Source organism: Oncorhynchus tshawytscha, linkage group LG26 (assembly GCF_018296145.1).
Source record: "Oncorhynchus tshawytscha isolate Ot180627B linkage group LG26, Otsh_v2.0, whole genome shotgun sequence".
NCBI classification, from domain to species: Eukaryota; Metazoa; Chordata; class Actinopteri; order Salmoniformes; family Salmonidae; genus Oncorhynchus; species Oncorhynchus tshawytscha.
In genome coordinates this window covers 30082977-30101259 of record NC_056454.1, presented here as the reverse complement: position 1 = coordinate 30101259, position 18283 = coordinate 30082977, and the positions used below count along the sequence as shown (strand labels likewise).

General features: G+C 44.0%; 1 protein-coding gene across 2 annotated transcripts; it reads left to right on the top strand.

Moving 5' to 3' along the window:
- Positions 1 to 9214: 9214 nt before the first annotated feature.
- Positions 9215 to 17592, top strand: LOC112224944 (stress-associated endoplasmic reticulum protein 2). 2 transcript variants are annotated; one of them, XM_024388537.2, is made up of 3 exons: positions 9215 to 9490; positions 16848 to 16920; positions 17124 to 17592. In XM_024388537.2, the coding sequence occupies exons 1-3, from the start codon at positions 9353 to 9355 to the stop codon at positions 17162 to 17164; spliced, it is 252 nt and encodes an 83-aa protein (XP_024244305.1). In that variant the 5' UTR covers positions 9215 to 9352; the 3' UTR covers positions 17165 to 17592. The 2 variants fall into 2 exon arrangements, with proteins under 2 accessions (XP_024244305.1, XP_024244306.1); XM_024388538.2 differs by having other exon boundaries at positions 9222 to 9436.
- The last annotated feature ends 691 nt before the right edge of the window (positions 17593 to 18283 follow it).

Here is an 18283-nt window from a genome sequence, read left to right as displayed (position 1 = left end):
AGAGGGAGAGACAGAGACAGAGGGAGAGAAAGAGAGAGAGGGAGACACATAGACAGAGGGAGAGGGAGACACAGAGAGAGACAGAGAGAGAACGAGAGAAAGAGGGGAGAGAGAGAAAGGTAAAGAGGGAGGGAGAGACAAAGACAGAGGGAGAGACAGAGACATACAGAGAGGGAGACACAGAGACAGAGACAGAGGGAGAGGGAGAGACAGAGACATAGGGAGACACAGAGACAGAGACAGGGGGAGAGACAGAGACATAGGGAGAGGGAGAGACAGAGGGAGATAGAGACAGAGGGAGAGACAGAGACATAGGGAAAGACAGGGAGAGAGGGAGAGAGAAAGAGAGAAAGGGGGAGAGAGAAAGAGGGAGAGAGAGACAACGACAGAGACAGAGGGAGAGGGAGACAGAAACAGAGACAGAGGGAGAGACAGAGGGAGAGACAGAGACAGAGACAGAGGGAGAGGCAGAGGGAGAGACAGAGACAGAGACAGAGGGAGAGACAGAGGGAGAGACAGAGACAGAGGGAGAGGGAGAGGGAGAGACAGAGACAGAGACAGAGGGAGAGACAGAGGGAGAGACAGAGGGAGAGGGAGAGACAGAGACAGAGACAGAGGGAGAGACAGAGGGAGAGACAGAGACAGAGACAGAGGGAGAGACAGAGGGAGAGACAGAGACAGAGACAGAGGCAGAGACAGAGACAGAGACAGAGACAGAGGGAGAGGCAGAGGGAGAGACAGAGACAGAGACAGAGGGAGAGACAGAGGGAGAGACAGAGACAGAGGGAGAGGGAGAGGCAGAGGGAGAGACAGAGACAGAGACAGAGGGAGAGACAGAGGGAGAGACAGAGACAGAGACAGAGGGAGAGACAGAGGGAGAGACAGAGACAGAGGGAGAGGGAGAGGCAGAGAGAGAGGGAGAGGGAGAGGCAGAGAGAGAAAGGGAGGAGAAGGAGAAAGAAGAAGGGAGAGACAAATACAGAGACAGAAACAGAGACAGAGAGAGAGACAGAGGGAGACACAGAGACAGAGGGAGAGACAGAGAGGGAGAGGGAGAGAGAGAGAGGGAGAGACAGAGAGAGAGGGAGAAACAGAGAGAGAGGGAGAGACAGAGAGAGAGACAGAGGGAGACACAGAGACAGAGGGAGAGACAGAGAGGGGGAGAGGGAGACAGAGACAGAGGGAGAGACAGAGAGACAGAGAGAGAGGGAGAGGGAGAGACAGAGGGAGAGAGAGAGGGAGACACATAGACTGAGGGAGAGACATAGAGAGAGGGAGAGACATAGACAGAGACAGAGAGAGAGGGAGACACATAGACAGAGACAGGGGGAGAGACAGACTAGCCCATCTGGTTGTGGCTACAGAAGGAACCTGTTGATTCAGCCTCTGACTGAGGGAAGATAGTGAATCAGTAACTAATGAATAAGTAACTGAATCTACTAGAACACTGATCTCCTCTACCCTGCTGGCCTCTATAACGCTGACCTCAATCACCCTCTTAAACATCCCATCCCTCTTTCACCTCTTTCTCTCTCCCCCTTGTCACCTGCCCTAGGCCTTGTTTCCTCTACCCTTCTTAGTCTTTACCCCATATCCTGTTTTTCTTTCTTTTTCCTACCCTTTTTCTCCTCGCTCATGTACCTGTGTGACTGGTGTGAGGTGAGCTTCAGTCAAAACGTCTGGGGCCACTGGAGGGTGTGTATGCATGCCTGTGTATGAGTCCACGTGCACTCTTTTAAGATCAGCTGCGTTCCACTTTGTCACCCAGACAGCCTCAACAACTCATCATCGACAGCTTCAGATATCCTAACAATAACATTCACTAGCAAACCCTCTATTAACTAGGACTGACTGTCCTGTCTGTCAGCTGCCACATGTACATGTAGAAAGCTTTGTGTTTGTGGTTGCAGCCCCAGCTCCATCTCCAGTCACAGCACTAGCTCTACTCCAGTCAATCACCTGTAGCCAGACAAGCCCATTCCGGGTCCTAGTACAGGACATGGTGCATGTGTCCCGTACATCAGCCTGTCAGCTTTCTATTAAGTCCCTAATGGCCCTGAAAGAGAATAATCCACAGTGGATAGACACCCAAGGGAGGGGTGGGAGGGGGTCTGATGGAAACACTTGTCCCACTTTCCACTTCTGACCTAAATATCTGCTGCATCTGCTTGCCTTCTCTTTACTAGCCTGCTGCGTCCCAGATGTAACTGCCAAGAGACAATGGGAGAGAGACGGCGGATTCTCTCCGGATATCTGGCTATGCCCCTTACAAAAAAAATAACGGGAATTTTTCATGTGAGAAAAAAATGCATGTGGTTGTCAGACACGTTGTAACGGCTCTGGTGAAAAGGAGAGGACCAAAACGCAGCGTGGAAAGTGTTCATGATTTTATTTTCAAAAAACACTCAAACAAAATAACCAAAGTGAAAGCGTACAGCTGTCAGGTACAGACACTAAACAGAAAACAAGATCCCACAAAACCCAAAAGGAAAATGACAACTTATATGTGATCCGCAATCAGAGACAACGATAGACAGCTGCCTCTGATTGGGAAACACACGGGGCCAAAAACAAAGAAATAGAAAACATAGACTTTCCCACCCGAGTCACACCCTGACCGAACCAAACATGGAGAACAATAAGGATCACTAAGGTCAGGGCGTGACACACGTGTGGAGTTTTCGCATGTTCATGTTTTCATGTGTACGTTTTTAACATGGGAAAAAAATACATTCACGTTTTTTTTGTAAGGTCGCAGAAAGGTTTCTAGTTTTCAAGTTAGATGAACATTCAATCAAAGGATGTTGCCACAGTGGATGGCTGTGCCTGCAGGTACAGAGTGATTAGGTGGTCTAGCTCAGGATATTGTTGAGTGCCTTATGAAAAGGGATAATGACAAGTTGTGTCCTGTGGAAAACACTGTACATGAAGAGAGCAGTAGAACTTCAAACGTAGGCCCACACCAGAACCAAAACAGTCACTAGCTTATGTCATACCTGACACACGTGCATTGTTCCTTTCCTACTTCTCCCCTTACCTCTCTGTCGTTCTCTTCAATGCTTCCATGGGGTTAACTCAGTTCTCAATTCAGAAAAAAAATCTGAAAATGCACTTAATTAATACAAAAAATGTGGCATAGTGGGATGCAGAGCCAGTGTGGTAGTGTGGCAGGTTGAACCCAGGACATGAGAGTACTGAGAGACAGAATAGAACAGCAGCATGTAAAAGCTGGAGCTGCATTTATGTCATCTCTTATTCATCACTAGAGCAGAGTAGCCTACCATACAGGGTCTGGGGAGAGTGGCAGGGAGAGCAGCACACAGAGGCATGATGAAGAAGATTAGCTCAAACAATACAGCAGGCAGAAGCTGAGAAAGACTTTCTTCCTTCCCAATTACAATGCTGGATAGGAATTGGGAAAGTGAAGGAGAAAAAAACCCATTGTTTCTCTCAGATCATCATATAGCATTTGTGTAGGTGTGTGTGACATTTAAAATGTCATCTGAGTCACTGGGGGTATTATATGATCCCCAAGCAATTACTGTAGCATTTAGCCCTGGAGAGAGGGACAGTGTGTGTGTGTGGGTGTGTGGGTGTGTGTGTGTTGGTGTGTGTGTGTGTGTGTGTGTGTGTGTGTGTGTGTGTGTGTGTGTGTGTGTGTGTGTGTGTGTGTGTGTGTGTGTGTGTGTGTGTGTGTGTGTGTGTGTGTGTGTGTGTGTGTGTGTGTGTGTGTGTGTGTGTGTGCATCAGTGTGTGTGTGCCCTGTGTGTGCGCACTCTGGGGGTTCTCTGGGTTTTCAGGTGTGTGTGGGTGTGTGTGTGTGTGTGCCTACTCAGAGACCTAGCTTTCTGTTCATCTGACACCTTCACCCCTTTACCATCCTGTCACACACAAAAGCACCCACTCCCACACACACACACACACACACACACACACACACACACACACACACACACACACACACACACACACACACACACACACACACACACACACACACACACACACACACACACACACACATATCCTCCATATCTGCCTGACATTACCTGGATGCCTCTCCTGTTTCAGGCCTGTGTTCAGCTAGCAGTAGCTGCTATTTACCTTCCTCTCTGATCCTGTAGTAAAAACATAAACACTTGTTAAATCCACTTCATCAGTGTAGATGATGGATTGTGTATGTGTGCCATTCAGAGGATGAACAGGCAAGACAAAATATTGAAGTGCCTTTAAACGGGGTATGGTAGTACAAGGCTTGTGTCAAGACCTGCAACACTGCTGGGTTTTTCATCCTCAACAGTTTTCTATGTGTATCAAAAATGGTCCACCTCCCAAAGGACACATAGCCAACTTGACACAACTGTGGGAAGCATTTGAGTCAACATGGGCCAGCTTTCTACACATTGTAAAGTCCATGTCCCGACAAATTGAGGCTATTCAGCGGGCAAAAGGAAGGGGTTCTTAATGTTTTGTACACTCAGTGTACATATGCTGTGCATACATATACACAGATGTCTGTAGAATGGGGGGAGCAACAGCAGCATAATTAGGGGTAAAGTGGAGGTAAACTGGTCTGAAAGTGGGTCAGATATTCTCTCTGTTTCACTGCAGAAATAGATGGTGTACTATAGAGGGTGGAGTTGTCTTACAATGACAGGGTTTTACTGTCACAAAGGATGGGGTTGAACTGTATAGTGTGTTATTAGCTCTGCATGTCAACATTCCTGCGTGTATGTGTGTGTGTGTGTGTGCGTGTGCGCGTGGGTGCGTGGGTGCGTGGGTGCGTGTGCGTGCGTGCGGGTGTGCGTGCGTGCGTGCGTGCGTGCGTGTGTGTATGTGTGTGTGTGTGTGTGTGTGTGTGTGTGTGTGTGCGTGCGTGTGGGGTCTATGGGTCTGGGAGTGTACACTGTAACAGGTTGAGACTGCCGTCCACATACAGAAGCAAGGTAGACCACACACACTCACTACATAGTCACAATAAACACACAACAACACATCTAAGTGTGTCAAAGCTGAGTTGTTCCTATTGGAGGTTGTTGCGCTGCAATTTGGCTGAATATAGGCCTAGATACTCAAATAAAATAAAATACAATTTTACAGATACTGTGGGGAAGAGGAGACAAACTGTTGTTGCAAAGTGAACTGATGCATTTGACTTAACGATGTGCAGTGCTGTGCAACACCATTAATAAAAAAAGAGCCAAAATGACACTGTGAACAGAGAACACACAATTCATTGGTTGAAATGACTGGAAATCTTACATAGGCTGTAACAGACTTTTAATAGATAAGACAATGTTATCAGACTTTATTAATTGTATATAAAGTAAAGTAAATAGAATGGAATCCATCGGTGGGTTGAGCTATGTCTGAGTCCTCCCTGCCCAGGCACAGTGCTGCTGTGAAACCCTGGCTGGCCCACCCCTAGATGCAGTTGCTAGGCAACCACTCATTAGCACCATGGGTCCCATTGTACCACTGCTGACTACACTGACGTTATCTCAAACCAAATCAAATTTTATTTGTCACATGCGCCGAATACTAGAGGTGTAAACCTTACCGTGAAATGCTTACTTACAAACCCTTAACCAATAATGCAGTTCAAGAAATAGAGTTAATAAAATATTCACTAACTAAACTAAAGTTTAAAAAAAATATTTAAAAAATGAATGAAAAGGTAACACAAGAAAATTACATAACAATAGGGAGGCTATATACAGGCGGTACCGGTACCGAGTCAATGTGAGGGGGTACAGGTTAGTCCAGGTCATTTGGGGGGGGGGGTCAATGTAAATAGTCTGTGTGGCCATTTGATTAATTGTTCAGCAGTCTCATGGCTTGGGGATAGAAGATGTTAAGGAGCCTTTTGGTCCTAGACGTGGTGCTCCGGTACCGCTTGCCGTGCGGTAGCAGAGAGAACAGTCTTTGACTTGGGTGACTGGCGTGTCAGGAAGCTTGGCCCCAGTGATGTACACGGCCGTACGCACTACCGTCTGTAGCGCCTTACGGTCAGTTGCTAAGCAGTTGCCATACGAGGCAGTGATGCAACCGGTCAGGATGCTCTCGATGGTGTAGCTGTATAACTTTCTGAAATCTATTCAGTCTCCTGAGGGGGAAAGGGTGTTGTCGTGCCCTCGTTCAAACTGTCTTGGTGTGTTTGGACCATGATAGTTTATTGGTGACGCGGACACCAAGGATCTTGAAACTCTGGACCCGTTCCACTTCAGGACTGTCGATGTTAATGGGGGCCCCCTTTTCCATTAGTCTACGATCAGCTCCTTTGTCTTGCTCACATTGAGGGAGAGGTTGTTGTCCTGGCACCACACGACCAGGTCTCTGACCTCCTCCCTATTATCATTGTCGGTGATCAGGCCTACCACTATTGTGTCATCAGCAAACTTAATGATGGTGTTGGAGTCGTGATTGGCCACACAGTCGTGGGTGAACAGGGAGTACAGGAGGGGACTAAGCATGCACCACTGAGGGGTTCCTGTGTTGAGGATCAGCATGGCAGATGTGTTGTTGCCTACCCTTACCACCTGGGGCGGCCCGTCAGGAAGTCCAGGATCCAGTTGCAGAGGGAGGTGTTTAGTCCCAGGGTCCTTAGCTTAGTGATGAGCTTTGTGGGCACTATGGTGTTGAACACTAAGCTGTAGTCAGTGAACAGCATTCTCACATAGGTGTTCCTTTTGTCCAGGTGGAAAAGGGCAGTGTGGAGTGCAATAGAGATTGCGTCATCTGTGGATCTGTTGGGGTGGTATGTGAATTGGAGTAGGTCTAGGGTTTCTGGCATGATGGTGTTGAAGTGAGCCATGACCAGCCTTTCAAAGCACTTCAAGACTACCGACGTGAGTACTATGGGGTGGTAATTATTTAGACAGGTTACTTTTGCTTTCTTGGGCACAGGGACTATGGTGGTCTGCTTGAAACATGTAAGTATTACAGACTCAGTCAGGGAGAGGTTGAAAATGTCAGCGAAGTCACTTGCCAGTTGGTCCGTGCATGCTTTGAGTACACGTCCTGGTAATCCATCTGGACCCGCGGCTTTATGAATGTTGACCTGTTTAAAGGTCTTGCTCACATTGGCTATGAGTGATCACACAGTCGTCCGGAACAGCTGGTGCTCTCATGCATGCTTCAATGTTGCTTGTCTCGAAGCGAGCATAAATGGCATTTGCTCATTTGGTTGGCTCGCGGCACTGGGCAGCTCATGGCTGGATTCATCTGAGGGCATAGCAGGATTTCTTATAAGAGTCAGATTAGTGTCCCACTCCTTGAAAGTGGCAGCTCTATCCTTTAGCTCGGTGCGGATGTTGCCTGTAATCCATGGTTTCTGGTTAGGAAATGTACGTTCGGTCACTGTGGGGATGACGTCGTCGATGCACTTATTGATGAAGCCAGTGACTGAGGTGGTATACTCCTCAATGCCATTGGATGAATCGCAAAACATATACTCAGTATATGTTGTGTATACAAGCTCATTCCACAGAAAACGGCAGAGGGAAGCAGTACCACCCAGCAGTTATGTTATGGCTCAAATTGGCTATCGATAATGCTGCTCATCTCTTTCGTCACATCAGACTCGGCATATTGTATGTAAAAAAGGGCTTTGATGTAAAAAGGGCTTTATAAATACATTTGATTGATTGATTCCACAGTGTAATCAGCTATGCTGGGGCCGAGGCCACACTGCACTTCCTGGTGCCTGAAACAGTCATTGTTCTGGGTTTGGTCCTGTATAGTGCAGGGGCAAGTCTGGCGGCAGAGCCTCCTGAACAGGACGTTAGCATTTTCGTGGTGGCGTCCTGAATGATGTAAGTTATACTCCCCAAACTTCTCGAGCCACTTCGCCAGTTGACCTTCTGGTTCCTTCATCCTGGACGAGCCCCCGGTGTTACCTTTCCTGCCTCGCCTCCAGACCACAGTCGAGACGGCTCAGGGGAGCCTTCACTTGCTAGCTCCTGGGCCAGAGCAATTCACGGATGCTTTGGGGTAATTCCCACCTTTGTGGATCCGCTGCTAATGACGAGTTAGTCTGGAATTCCACTTAAGTAGTTAACATTTATTACATTTGTACACCGTGTGAGGTAGTCTGAATGACAAAATAAAATAGTGGGCAAACGGAGAAAAAAAGCGCGTAGCTCACAGTTTGGTTACATCTCTGCCACCACAACAACTGGGTCAAAAACTAAAGTTAAATTACTACGTTACCCATAATGCACTTCGGTATTTTAAATCTGTACCCCTACTTTACCAACATAATCACATCTAAAGATATTATATAATTTTGTGAGTATAAAAAAAACAGAAGCTGTTAGTTATATTGTAACGGCTTTCTTCTATCTCCTCCTCGGACGAGGAGGTGTAGCAAGGATCGGACCAAAATGCAGCGTGGCTATTGCAATCCATGTTTATTTAATAATAAAGAAACACGAACTTTACAAAAAACAATAAACGTAATGTGAAAACCGAAACAGCCTAAACTGGTGCAAACTAACACAGAGGACACTAAGGACAATCACCCACGACAAACTCAAAGAATACGGCTGCCTAAATATGGTTCCCAATCAGAGACAACGATAAACACCTGCCTCTGATTGAGAACCACTCCAGACAGCCATAGACTTTACTAGATACCCCACTAAGCTACAATCCCAATACCAACACCAAAACCCCAAGACAAACACACCACAATACAAAAACCCCATGCCACACCCTGGCCTGACCCAATACATGAAGATAAACACAAAATACTTCGACCAGGGCGTGACATATATGTTAGTTATAAATGGTGGAGAGGGTTGAAATTCAGACTTAAACTATTCTGTATTTAAAATATAAAAAAAACAGGTCACTTAAATGTTTCTAACCTAATTTTGCATCATTGTCTAGACCACCATAGTCACTGTCCTGTACTGTATGTAAGGTTTGTCAAATAAACACATGATGCTCTTTCTCCAGACACCCCAGGCATGTGCAGCTCATAGGCAAGGCCCTGACAACAGCTTCTGTCTGAGAAAGGTAGAATAACTTAATAGACCACTGATTGTGCATTGGTGACAACTGAGACTACAGTTAAAAGTGTTTTTCTCTGGCAAATAGCATAACTATTAATCCATTACATTTTTCAACAATAAATAGTTTGACTAAATGGCTGGTTAGATTGAGAGGTGAGGCAGAAAAAAAACAGTTTAGCAGAGCGCGCGCGCCCAGCTCCATGGAAGCGCACTTCCGTCCACGCGCACGTCAGCAGGTGCAGACAGAGAGAAGTGGGGTCTCGTGGCTTCATCATCACTGCATCAGAATAACGCCGGTATATAATACTTTTACATCAATATAACATTCTCAGAAGATGGTAGCAAAACAAAGGATCCGTATGGCAAACGAAAAGCACAGCAAAAACATCACGCAGAGAGGCAACGTTGCAAAGACCCTGGTGAGGCGACGCTTTTCTTCAGGCTGTGTGGGTTCCATCGTCAGACGAAAGGAGGTGCAAGCATGATGACACCGATTCAGTTAATCGTCACTTAGAATGGCATCATTTCAATAAATGTGACCCATCCATTTCATAATGATAAATTATTAATGATGTATCTGATGTTATGTTATGGCTCAACTTGGCTGTCGATAACGCTGCTCATCTCTCGTCACATCAGACTCAGCATGTCATATGATTCATTTTAAATCGTTCGGATCAATCACAAACCACAGGGCGCAATGAACGTGAGTTCAAGCCCTTCTCCATGTATTGTTATTCATGGACCATAAGTTAACGTGTTGGTATGTTGATCATTGATGGCTGTATGTTTCCTTTATGGTCTGGTGGTCTTCATGCCCAAACCTGTGGTTTGCCGCTCGGTTTACAGCCCGCGATTCTCCTGATCAATAATTTCTAAGAAATCAATGCCACGTAGATAACGGTCTAGATTGTCGATTTGGATGGTGTCATCATCTGGCTGTTCAGTCCATGAAGAGAGCCTGAGGTTGTTGATGAACTCTATGGTCCATCCTGACCAGGTCCCACACACACACACACACACATACACACATACACATACATACATACATACATACACACACACACACACACACACACACACATACACACACACACACACTTACATACATACATACACACACACACACACACACACACACACACACATACATACATACGAACACACACAAAGGATGTATGACAGATGGTAATACTGATTATTATGTAACCCTGGGATGTATGTTTCCCTTCCTGTTATGAATAGGTTACACTGTCCTGTATTAGTTTAGATAGAGATACTGTACACTTTTTAAATTGTGTGCTGTAATAACCTATAGCCTTAGAGAAATGGGAGGTGTGAGTAATTTTACTACGTTGTCATTAGGGATGCACCGATAGGACATTTCTGGCTGATACCGATGTCCGATATTGTCCTTGCCAAGAAAAAAACGATACCGATACCCGAAATGTAACATTTTAGCGCCCTTTTAATCATTCTAGTACAGTTAAATAGTTAACACACACATGGACGCAGCGGTCTAAGGCACTGCATCTCAGTGCAAGAGGCGTCACTATAGTCCCTGGTTTGAATCCAGGCTGTATCACATCCGGCCGTGATTGGGAGTCCCATAAGGTGGCGCACATTTGGCCCAACGTTGTCTGGGTTTGGCCAGGGTAGGCCGTCATTGTAAATAAGAATTTGTTCTTAACTGACTTGCCTTGTTAAATAAAGGTTACGCACACACACACACACCCACACACACACACACACACCCCCACACACACACACCCCCCACACACACACACACCCCCCACACACACACACACCCCCACACACACACACACACCCACACACACACCACACAGGCCAAATAGTTATTTTGTTGCCATTTACATATGTCCCCTTTACCAGTAAAACATCATCAAAACCTATTTCTTTCACTTACTTGCTGTGCTGTTTCGTTGTTAATTCGTTCAGTCGTTTCATTCTCAACCAGGATTTCATCAGACATGTCAAGCAGGGAAGGTTAAGCTCTGTCTGTCCGTGGCCTCTCTTCCTCGGTGCTCACAGCTGTGTATGTAACATTTCACGTAAACCCTGTTTCTTGTCTGCATCGAAGTAGCGGTCCTTGTACTTAGCATCTAGTATGGTGGCAACACAGTAAAGAGGCTTAGAGAGAATGCTACCAAATCGCTTGTTCACAGCCTTAAGTACTTCTGTAAGTTTTAACCCCATGGTCTGTATCGGCAGTTTTGTTGAACAGGCGTTTCAATGCCATGACAGAGGGTATCACGTCTGCTGCAGACGCAGTTGGTTAGCTTATTTCTCAAGTCAGTTGTTCAAATGGCGCTAGGAGTGTGTTCATGTTTCCAAGTTTCAAACATGTTCTCAAAAGCCACTGAAATGGCAGCAGCGGTATGAGAACCAGCACATTATTGAGCAATACGTCTTTCCTCAGTATGAAATCCTTGTGGACCCACTGTGCAGTCAAACTCAGCATGCTCATGGGGCTGACATCGCTGGTCCAAATGTCAGTCGTGAAGCTGATAACAGTTACGCCCATAGCAAGTAGCTCATAGATGTACGTTTCAACAGTACTGTGTAACTCCGGTAGGGCAACATCTGAAAAATAGTGTATGCCGGGGATTGACCAGTCGGCAAAAGCCAACATCATCCACGACAGAGGACGATTGACTGTAAAGGGCAATGAATTCCATTATCTTGGCGTTAGTGGATTTCGCCTTTGAGTTGTCTCGCTGAAATGTTCTTACTCTTTTAAATGACTGCTGGACTTGAACTTGTTTAGTTGTTGGACGTTGGCGCTTAGTATTTTTCTGCTTTTGTTCTGTGTAGCGCTGTATTTTCCGTGGCGTCATTACCTCATCTACCTACGTTATATAGGTATGTACCTCATCTACCTACGTTATATAGGTATGTACCTCATCTACCTACGTTATATAGGTATGTACCTCATCTACCTACGTTATATAGGTATGTACCTCATCTACCTACGTTATATAGGTATGTACCTCATCTACCTACGTTATATAGGTATGTACCTCATCTACCTACGTTATATAGGTATGCACTTCATCTACCTACGTTATATATGTACCTCATCTACCTACGTATGGTATGTACCTCATCTACCTACGTTATATAGGTATGTACCTCATCTACCTACGTTATATCATCTACCTACGGTATGTACCTCATCTACCTACGTTATATAGGTATGTACCTCATCTACCTACGTTATATAGGTATGTACCTCATCTACCTACGTTATATAGGTATGTACCTCATCTACCTACGTTATATAGGTATGTACCTCATCTACCTACATTATATAGGTATGCACTTCATCTACCTACGTTATATAGGTAGGTACCTCATCTACCTACGTTATATAGGTATGTACCTCATCTACCTACGTTATATAGGTATGTACCTCATCTACCTACGTTATATAGGTATGTACCTCATCTACCTACATTATATAGGTATGCACTTCATCTACCTACGTTATATAGGTAGGTACCTCATCTACCTACGTTATATAGGTATGTACCTCATCTACCTACGTTATATAGGTATGTACCTCATCTACCTACGTTATATAGGTATGTACGTAAGCTTTGATATCAGTTTTGCAGATCGGCATTAAACTAGACATTGGGCCAATGTTGGCATTGTTATTGAATATCGTCCTATTCCAATATGCTCACCGATATATCGTGCATCCCTAATTGTCATAACTGCTGAATATAAAGTTACAGTATTTGGTTCCCAATCTATCCACCCTCTAACATTCCTTTTAAGGCTGGCTGATTTGTTCTATTGGTGCTCCTTGAGATGCCTGCTTTTCTTCTGTCAACATTGAATTATGAAACTATACCAGAAATCTTTACCTGCCGTCAACAAGACTGCATTGTGTAAGGTGACACTGTATGGAATAGCTAGCTCACTGGGGGATACAGATTGTTGTCATTGTATGTATTAGAATGAAGGAATACTTGGGGTTTACACTGTATATTCTAGATAGCTATTGTATTTAGAGGTCGACCGATTATGATTTTTCAACGCCGATACCGATGCCGATTATTTGAGGACCAAAAAAGCCGATGCCGATTAATCAGCCGCTTTTTTTCTAGATGTATTTGTAATAATGACAATTACAACAATACTGAATGAACACTTATTTTAACTTAATATAATACATCAATAAAATCAATTTAGCCTCAAATAAATAATGAAACATGTTCAATTTGGTTTAAATAATACAAAAACAAATTGTTGGAGAAGAAAGTAAAAGTGCAATATGTGCCATGTAAGAAAGCTAACGTTTCAGTTCCTTGCTCAGAACATGAGAACATATGAAAGCTGGTGGTTCCTTTTAACATGAGTCTTCAATATTCCCAGGTAAGAAGTTTTAGGTTGTAGTTATTATAGGAATTATAGGACTATTTCTCTCTATACGATTTGTATTTCATATACCTTTGACTATTGGATGTTCTTATAGGCACTTTAGTATTGCCCGTGTAACAGTATAGCTTCCATCCCTCTCCTCGCCGCTACCTGGGCTCGAACCAGGAACACATCGACAACAGCCACCCTCGAAGCAGCGTTACCTATGCAGAGCAAGGGGAACAACTACTCCAAGTCTCAGAGCGAGTGACGTTTGAAACGCTATTAGCGCGCACCCCACTAACTAGCTAGCCATTTCACATCGGTTACACCAGCCTAATCTCGGGAGTTGATAGGCTTGAAGTCATAAACAGCGCGATGCTTGAAGCATTGCGAAGAGCTGCTGACAAACCGCACGAAAGTGCTGTTTGAATGAATGCTTACGAGCCTGCTGGTGCCTACCATCGCTCGGTCAGACTGCTCTATCAAATCATAGACTTAATTATAACATAATAACACACAGAAATGCGAGCCTTAGGTCATTAATATGGTTGAATCCCGAAACTGTCATTTCGAAAACAAGACGTTTATTCTTTCAGTGAAATACGGAACCGTTCCGTATTTTACCTAACGGATGGCATCCCTAAGTCTAAATATTGCTGTTACATTGCACAACCTTCAATGTTATGTCATAATTACGTAAAATTCTGACAAATTAGTTCGCAATGAGCCAGGCGGCCCAAACTGTTGCATATACCCTGCAATGAACGCAAGAGAAGTGACACAATTTCACCTGGTTAATATTGTCTGCTAACCTGGATTTCTTTTAGCTAAATATGCAGGTTTAAAAATATATACTTCTGTGTATTGATTTTAAGAAAGGCATTGATGCTTATGGTTAGGTACACGTTGGAGCAACGACAGTCCTTTTTCGCGAATGCGCACCGCATCGATTATATGCAACGCAGGACACACTAGATAAACTGGTAATATCATCAACCATGTGTAGTTATAACTAGTGATTATGATTGATTGATTGTTTTTTATAAGATAAGTTTAATGATAGCTAGCAACTTACCTTGGCTTCTTACTGCATTCGCGTAACAGGCGGGCTCCTCGTGAGGCAGGTGGTTAGAGCGTGTGACTAGTTAACCGTAAGGTTGCAAGATTGAATCCCTGAGCTGACAAGGTAAAAATCTGTCGTTCTGCCCCTGAACAAGGCAGTTAACCCACAGTTCCTAGTCCGTCATTGATAATAAGAATGTTTTCTTAACTGACTTGCCTCGTTAAATAAAGTTGTAAAATAAAGAATTCAACGTCCAAAAATACAGATTTCCGATTGTTATGAAAACTTGAAATTGGCCCTAATTAATCGGTCGACCTCTAATTGTGTTATCCACAATAATACACACCACCACCAGTAAGCACATGAGTGCTGTCCAACTGTATGACATCACCCAGACCAGACCTTGTAATAGCTTATGTTGGCGAGTCATGTGCTACAGGTCTAGACAGCCATGCTAACTCTGCATAACTCAGATTATTATTAGATACACTCAGGCCTATTCTGGTGTGACTGTGTAAAAAACACCTACACAGTGATGAGGGTTTAAAACCTGATCAGAAACTTGCCCTATTCAGCACTTACTCTTGATGTAAGTCTAGAGATAATAGCATTGTAAGAACCTTCCTCCCTTGGATGTTTGTTCAACCTGGTTGGTCTTCCTCCACCAAGTTCTGTTTCCTGCAGGGCCATATTCTGCCATGATATGACCGCCCTTAAACAACGTCTGACCTTGATCGTCATACTAACTTTAACCTTATGTCCAACCTTCGGTGTTCGGTGTGTGTGGCCAACATTAACCAACATTTTGGGGTTTTAAACAACTAATTGACTCACATAGGTTCAATTATTTGAATTCCATTTTTTTATATGAGCGCAATGTGCACATTACACAGTTTCTCTAGAGATAAATCAGATCATGCCCAACTGGGAATTGTAGTTTCCAACAGGCCAATATTCTACATAGAAAACGTGGTATTTAACTACAATGACCGTATTCCATTGCGCGCCTACTGGCCAGTCTGTGGGCGAGTTCATCATTGCAGCCGACTTTAAAGGCGAATTGAGACTGATTGATCTACAAATCATCTTGCATCCTAAATAACTACTCAATATTATTTGTAGATTAGTCAGTCTGTCACAATTTACCCATGATACACCACAGTTTTGAAGCTATCGAACGCGTCCCATGTGTTTCTTTTATGCCTGCTCCATTCGGTTAATGTGGGGAAGACACGGAGAGAGAGGAAAGTGGGATTGAGAGCTGTTGCTTTGCGAGGCGTCTACCTGAAAATACATGATCTAAGTGATTGGTAGTTGGTATTCAGCAGTCATGAAAATGTTCCTTATTTACTTTGAAGAACTACTAAAATAGAGATTTTGTCAGACATCATAGGCAGCCACTCTATAGAGACGATGACTTGGAATGAAATAAAGTCATCAAATAAAACATGCAATATACACAAAATAAATATTTTATTAAAGTAATGTGAATAACTGATGGTCAATTAGTGACAAGGAGTAAAGGTCAGATTTTCTACAGCAGTGTTGTGGCGAGTGTAGTGTGCTATTCCATTGTGTGCTGGAAAGGAAACGTAGCCAAGGAGGACTTAAACAACCTTGACAAAATCATCAAGAAAGCCAGTGCTACAATTTGCTGCAGCCTGGAATCAATGCGGGACATGTTTATAAAAAGGCTGCAAGCAAAAGCACACATGATCATGGACAATGACACACACCCACTCCACCCTAACGCAACACAGGAGGATAAGCTTCAGTAGCAGGTTCATCCTGCGCAGGAGTTCCACAGCGGATTAGATGGCCATTTTTACCCACAGCCATTTATAACGAGTGTAATTGATTAACAGTTTGATGTCTTCCTATTGTAAACAGTGTTTTTGCTTGTTTTTCCTCCTGAGTAAGATAGAAAACAGCACTTGAAATTGACTTTATTATTTTACAGATACTGAGGTGCATGTACTTTCATGTGTCAATGTGTTTTTTTTATGTGTCCGTCATTGTTGTTGTTGTCCTTGTAAGTTATTGATGATGCATGCTGTGATACAACAAGTTCCCAGTTTGGGATTACTAAATGAATACCCTACTCTACCATCATGGGACTTTTATGAAATGTTTTATTCTGTGTTGTTACAGCATTCAACCCACATAATACATAGTGCATGTAATGTTTAAAACAATTATTGAAACAAATCGAAAACCATGATCATTTGTAATAATCGAAACTGAACCGACCTCAAATGGCACTAATTGCTCAGCACTAAAGACAACCCATATCACATAGTGAAGTTTTTAATGACATTTGACCTATATGTCTCAGTGGTTGAACATTGTTGTTTTCTCTCCCCACTCCCTCTCAGCGACCTCAGGAGGAGAAGTACCCCGTGGGGCCGTGGCTCCTGGCTCTGTTCGTCTTCGTCGTCTGTGGATCAGGTAATGCCCAGATTCTGTGGAGATGTGTGAGAGAACTGTGGAAACTCATTCATTCAATCAGGAGTTCAACTTTCTGATACACATTAGCCTTGATATTACTCACGTAGGGAACTAACCAGATTTCAGTTTCTCTTCAGTTCCTGCTCAGTGACTTCACCTGACTGGATGTTGTTCTGTGTAACAGCAGCCACGTTCTCTCTCAGCCATTTTTCAGATCATCCAGAGCATCAGGATGGGAATGTGATCCAGAGGCCCCACCAGACTCCCCTTTCCCCCTCACACCCTTTCACCAGACCTGGGGCTGCTTGCCACCCTACGTTCCTAACACCTCCAGGAGGCCCGACTCAGGACAGCTCTTTGTCCATCAGGGCAGGCCTGGGAGAGGAATGGACCACCCCCCTTCCCCCCTGCCATCCTCGATCACATTTACAGAGTTCCAGGGCAGGAAGATGAAAGCTTTTCTACTGACAGTTTGAACCACAACAACTGGCTGGATGAACCTTGTACAGTGTGTCTTATACCTGCTCATATGTGTGAGTGTATGTGTGTGTGAGAGAGTGTGTGCAGTCCAAGATGTGACTGGCTGCTGACGATGTGCCATACTGCTGTGTTTCTATATTTATCTGTGTTGCGTGAGAACCTTTTTTTAAATAAATGTGACTTTGTTTGGGAAATGTCTGGTTTCAGTTCCACTTTGGCTGCTCCTATCCCAGTGCATGTTGTCTGCAAATGAAGCCTGTTTACAGTGTGGTTAATTTGGGGATTCCTAGCTATTTGTTTCCTGGTGTGTGTACAGTACGTGTTATATACAGTGCAATCGGAATGGATTCAGACCCCTTGACTTTTTCCACATTGTTACGTTAGTCTTATTCTAAAAAATGTTGTTTTTTTTAAATCCTCAGCAATCGACACACAATACCCCATAATGACAAAGCGAAAATTGGTTTTAATACATTTTTGCTAAATTAATTACAAATAAAAAACAGAAATACCTTATTTACAAAAGTATTCAGACCCTTTGCTGTGAGACTCAAAATTGAGCGCAAATGCATCCTGTTTCCATTTATCATCCATGAGATGTTTCTGTAACTTGATTGGAGTCAACCTGTGGTAAATTCAATTGATTGAATATGATTTGGAAAGGCACACACTTGTCTATATAAGGCCGGACAGTTGACAGTGTATGCCAGAGCAAAAACCAAGCCATGAGATCGAAGGAATTGTCCATAGAGCTCTGAGACAGGATTGTGTCGAGGCACAGATCTGGGGAAGGGTACCAAAACAATGTTGCAGCATTGAAGGTTCCCAAGAACAGAGTGGTCTCAAAATGAAATAAGTTTGGAACTACCAAGACTCTTCCTAG

Coding starts and splice junctions, on each gene's coding strand:
- LOC112224944 (XM_024388537.2), top strand. CDS start 9,353: ATGGTAGCAAAACAAAGGATCCGTATGGCAAACGAAAAGCACAGCAAA. Junction 9,491..16,847: donor CCATCGTCAGACGAAAGGAG/GTGCAAGCATGA, acceptor ACTCCCTCTCAG/CGACCTCAGGAGGAGAAGTA. Junction 16,921..17,123: donor CTTCGTCGTCTGTGGATCAG/GTAATGCCCAGA, acceptor GTTCTCTCTCAG/CCATTTTTCAGATCATCCAG.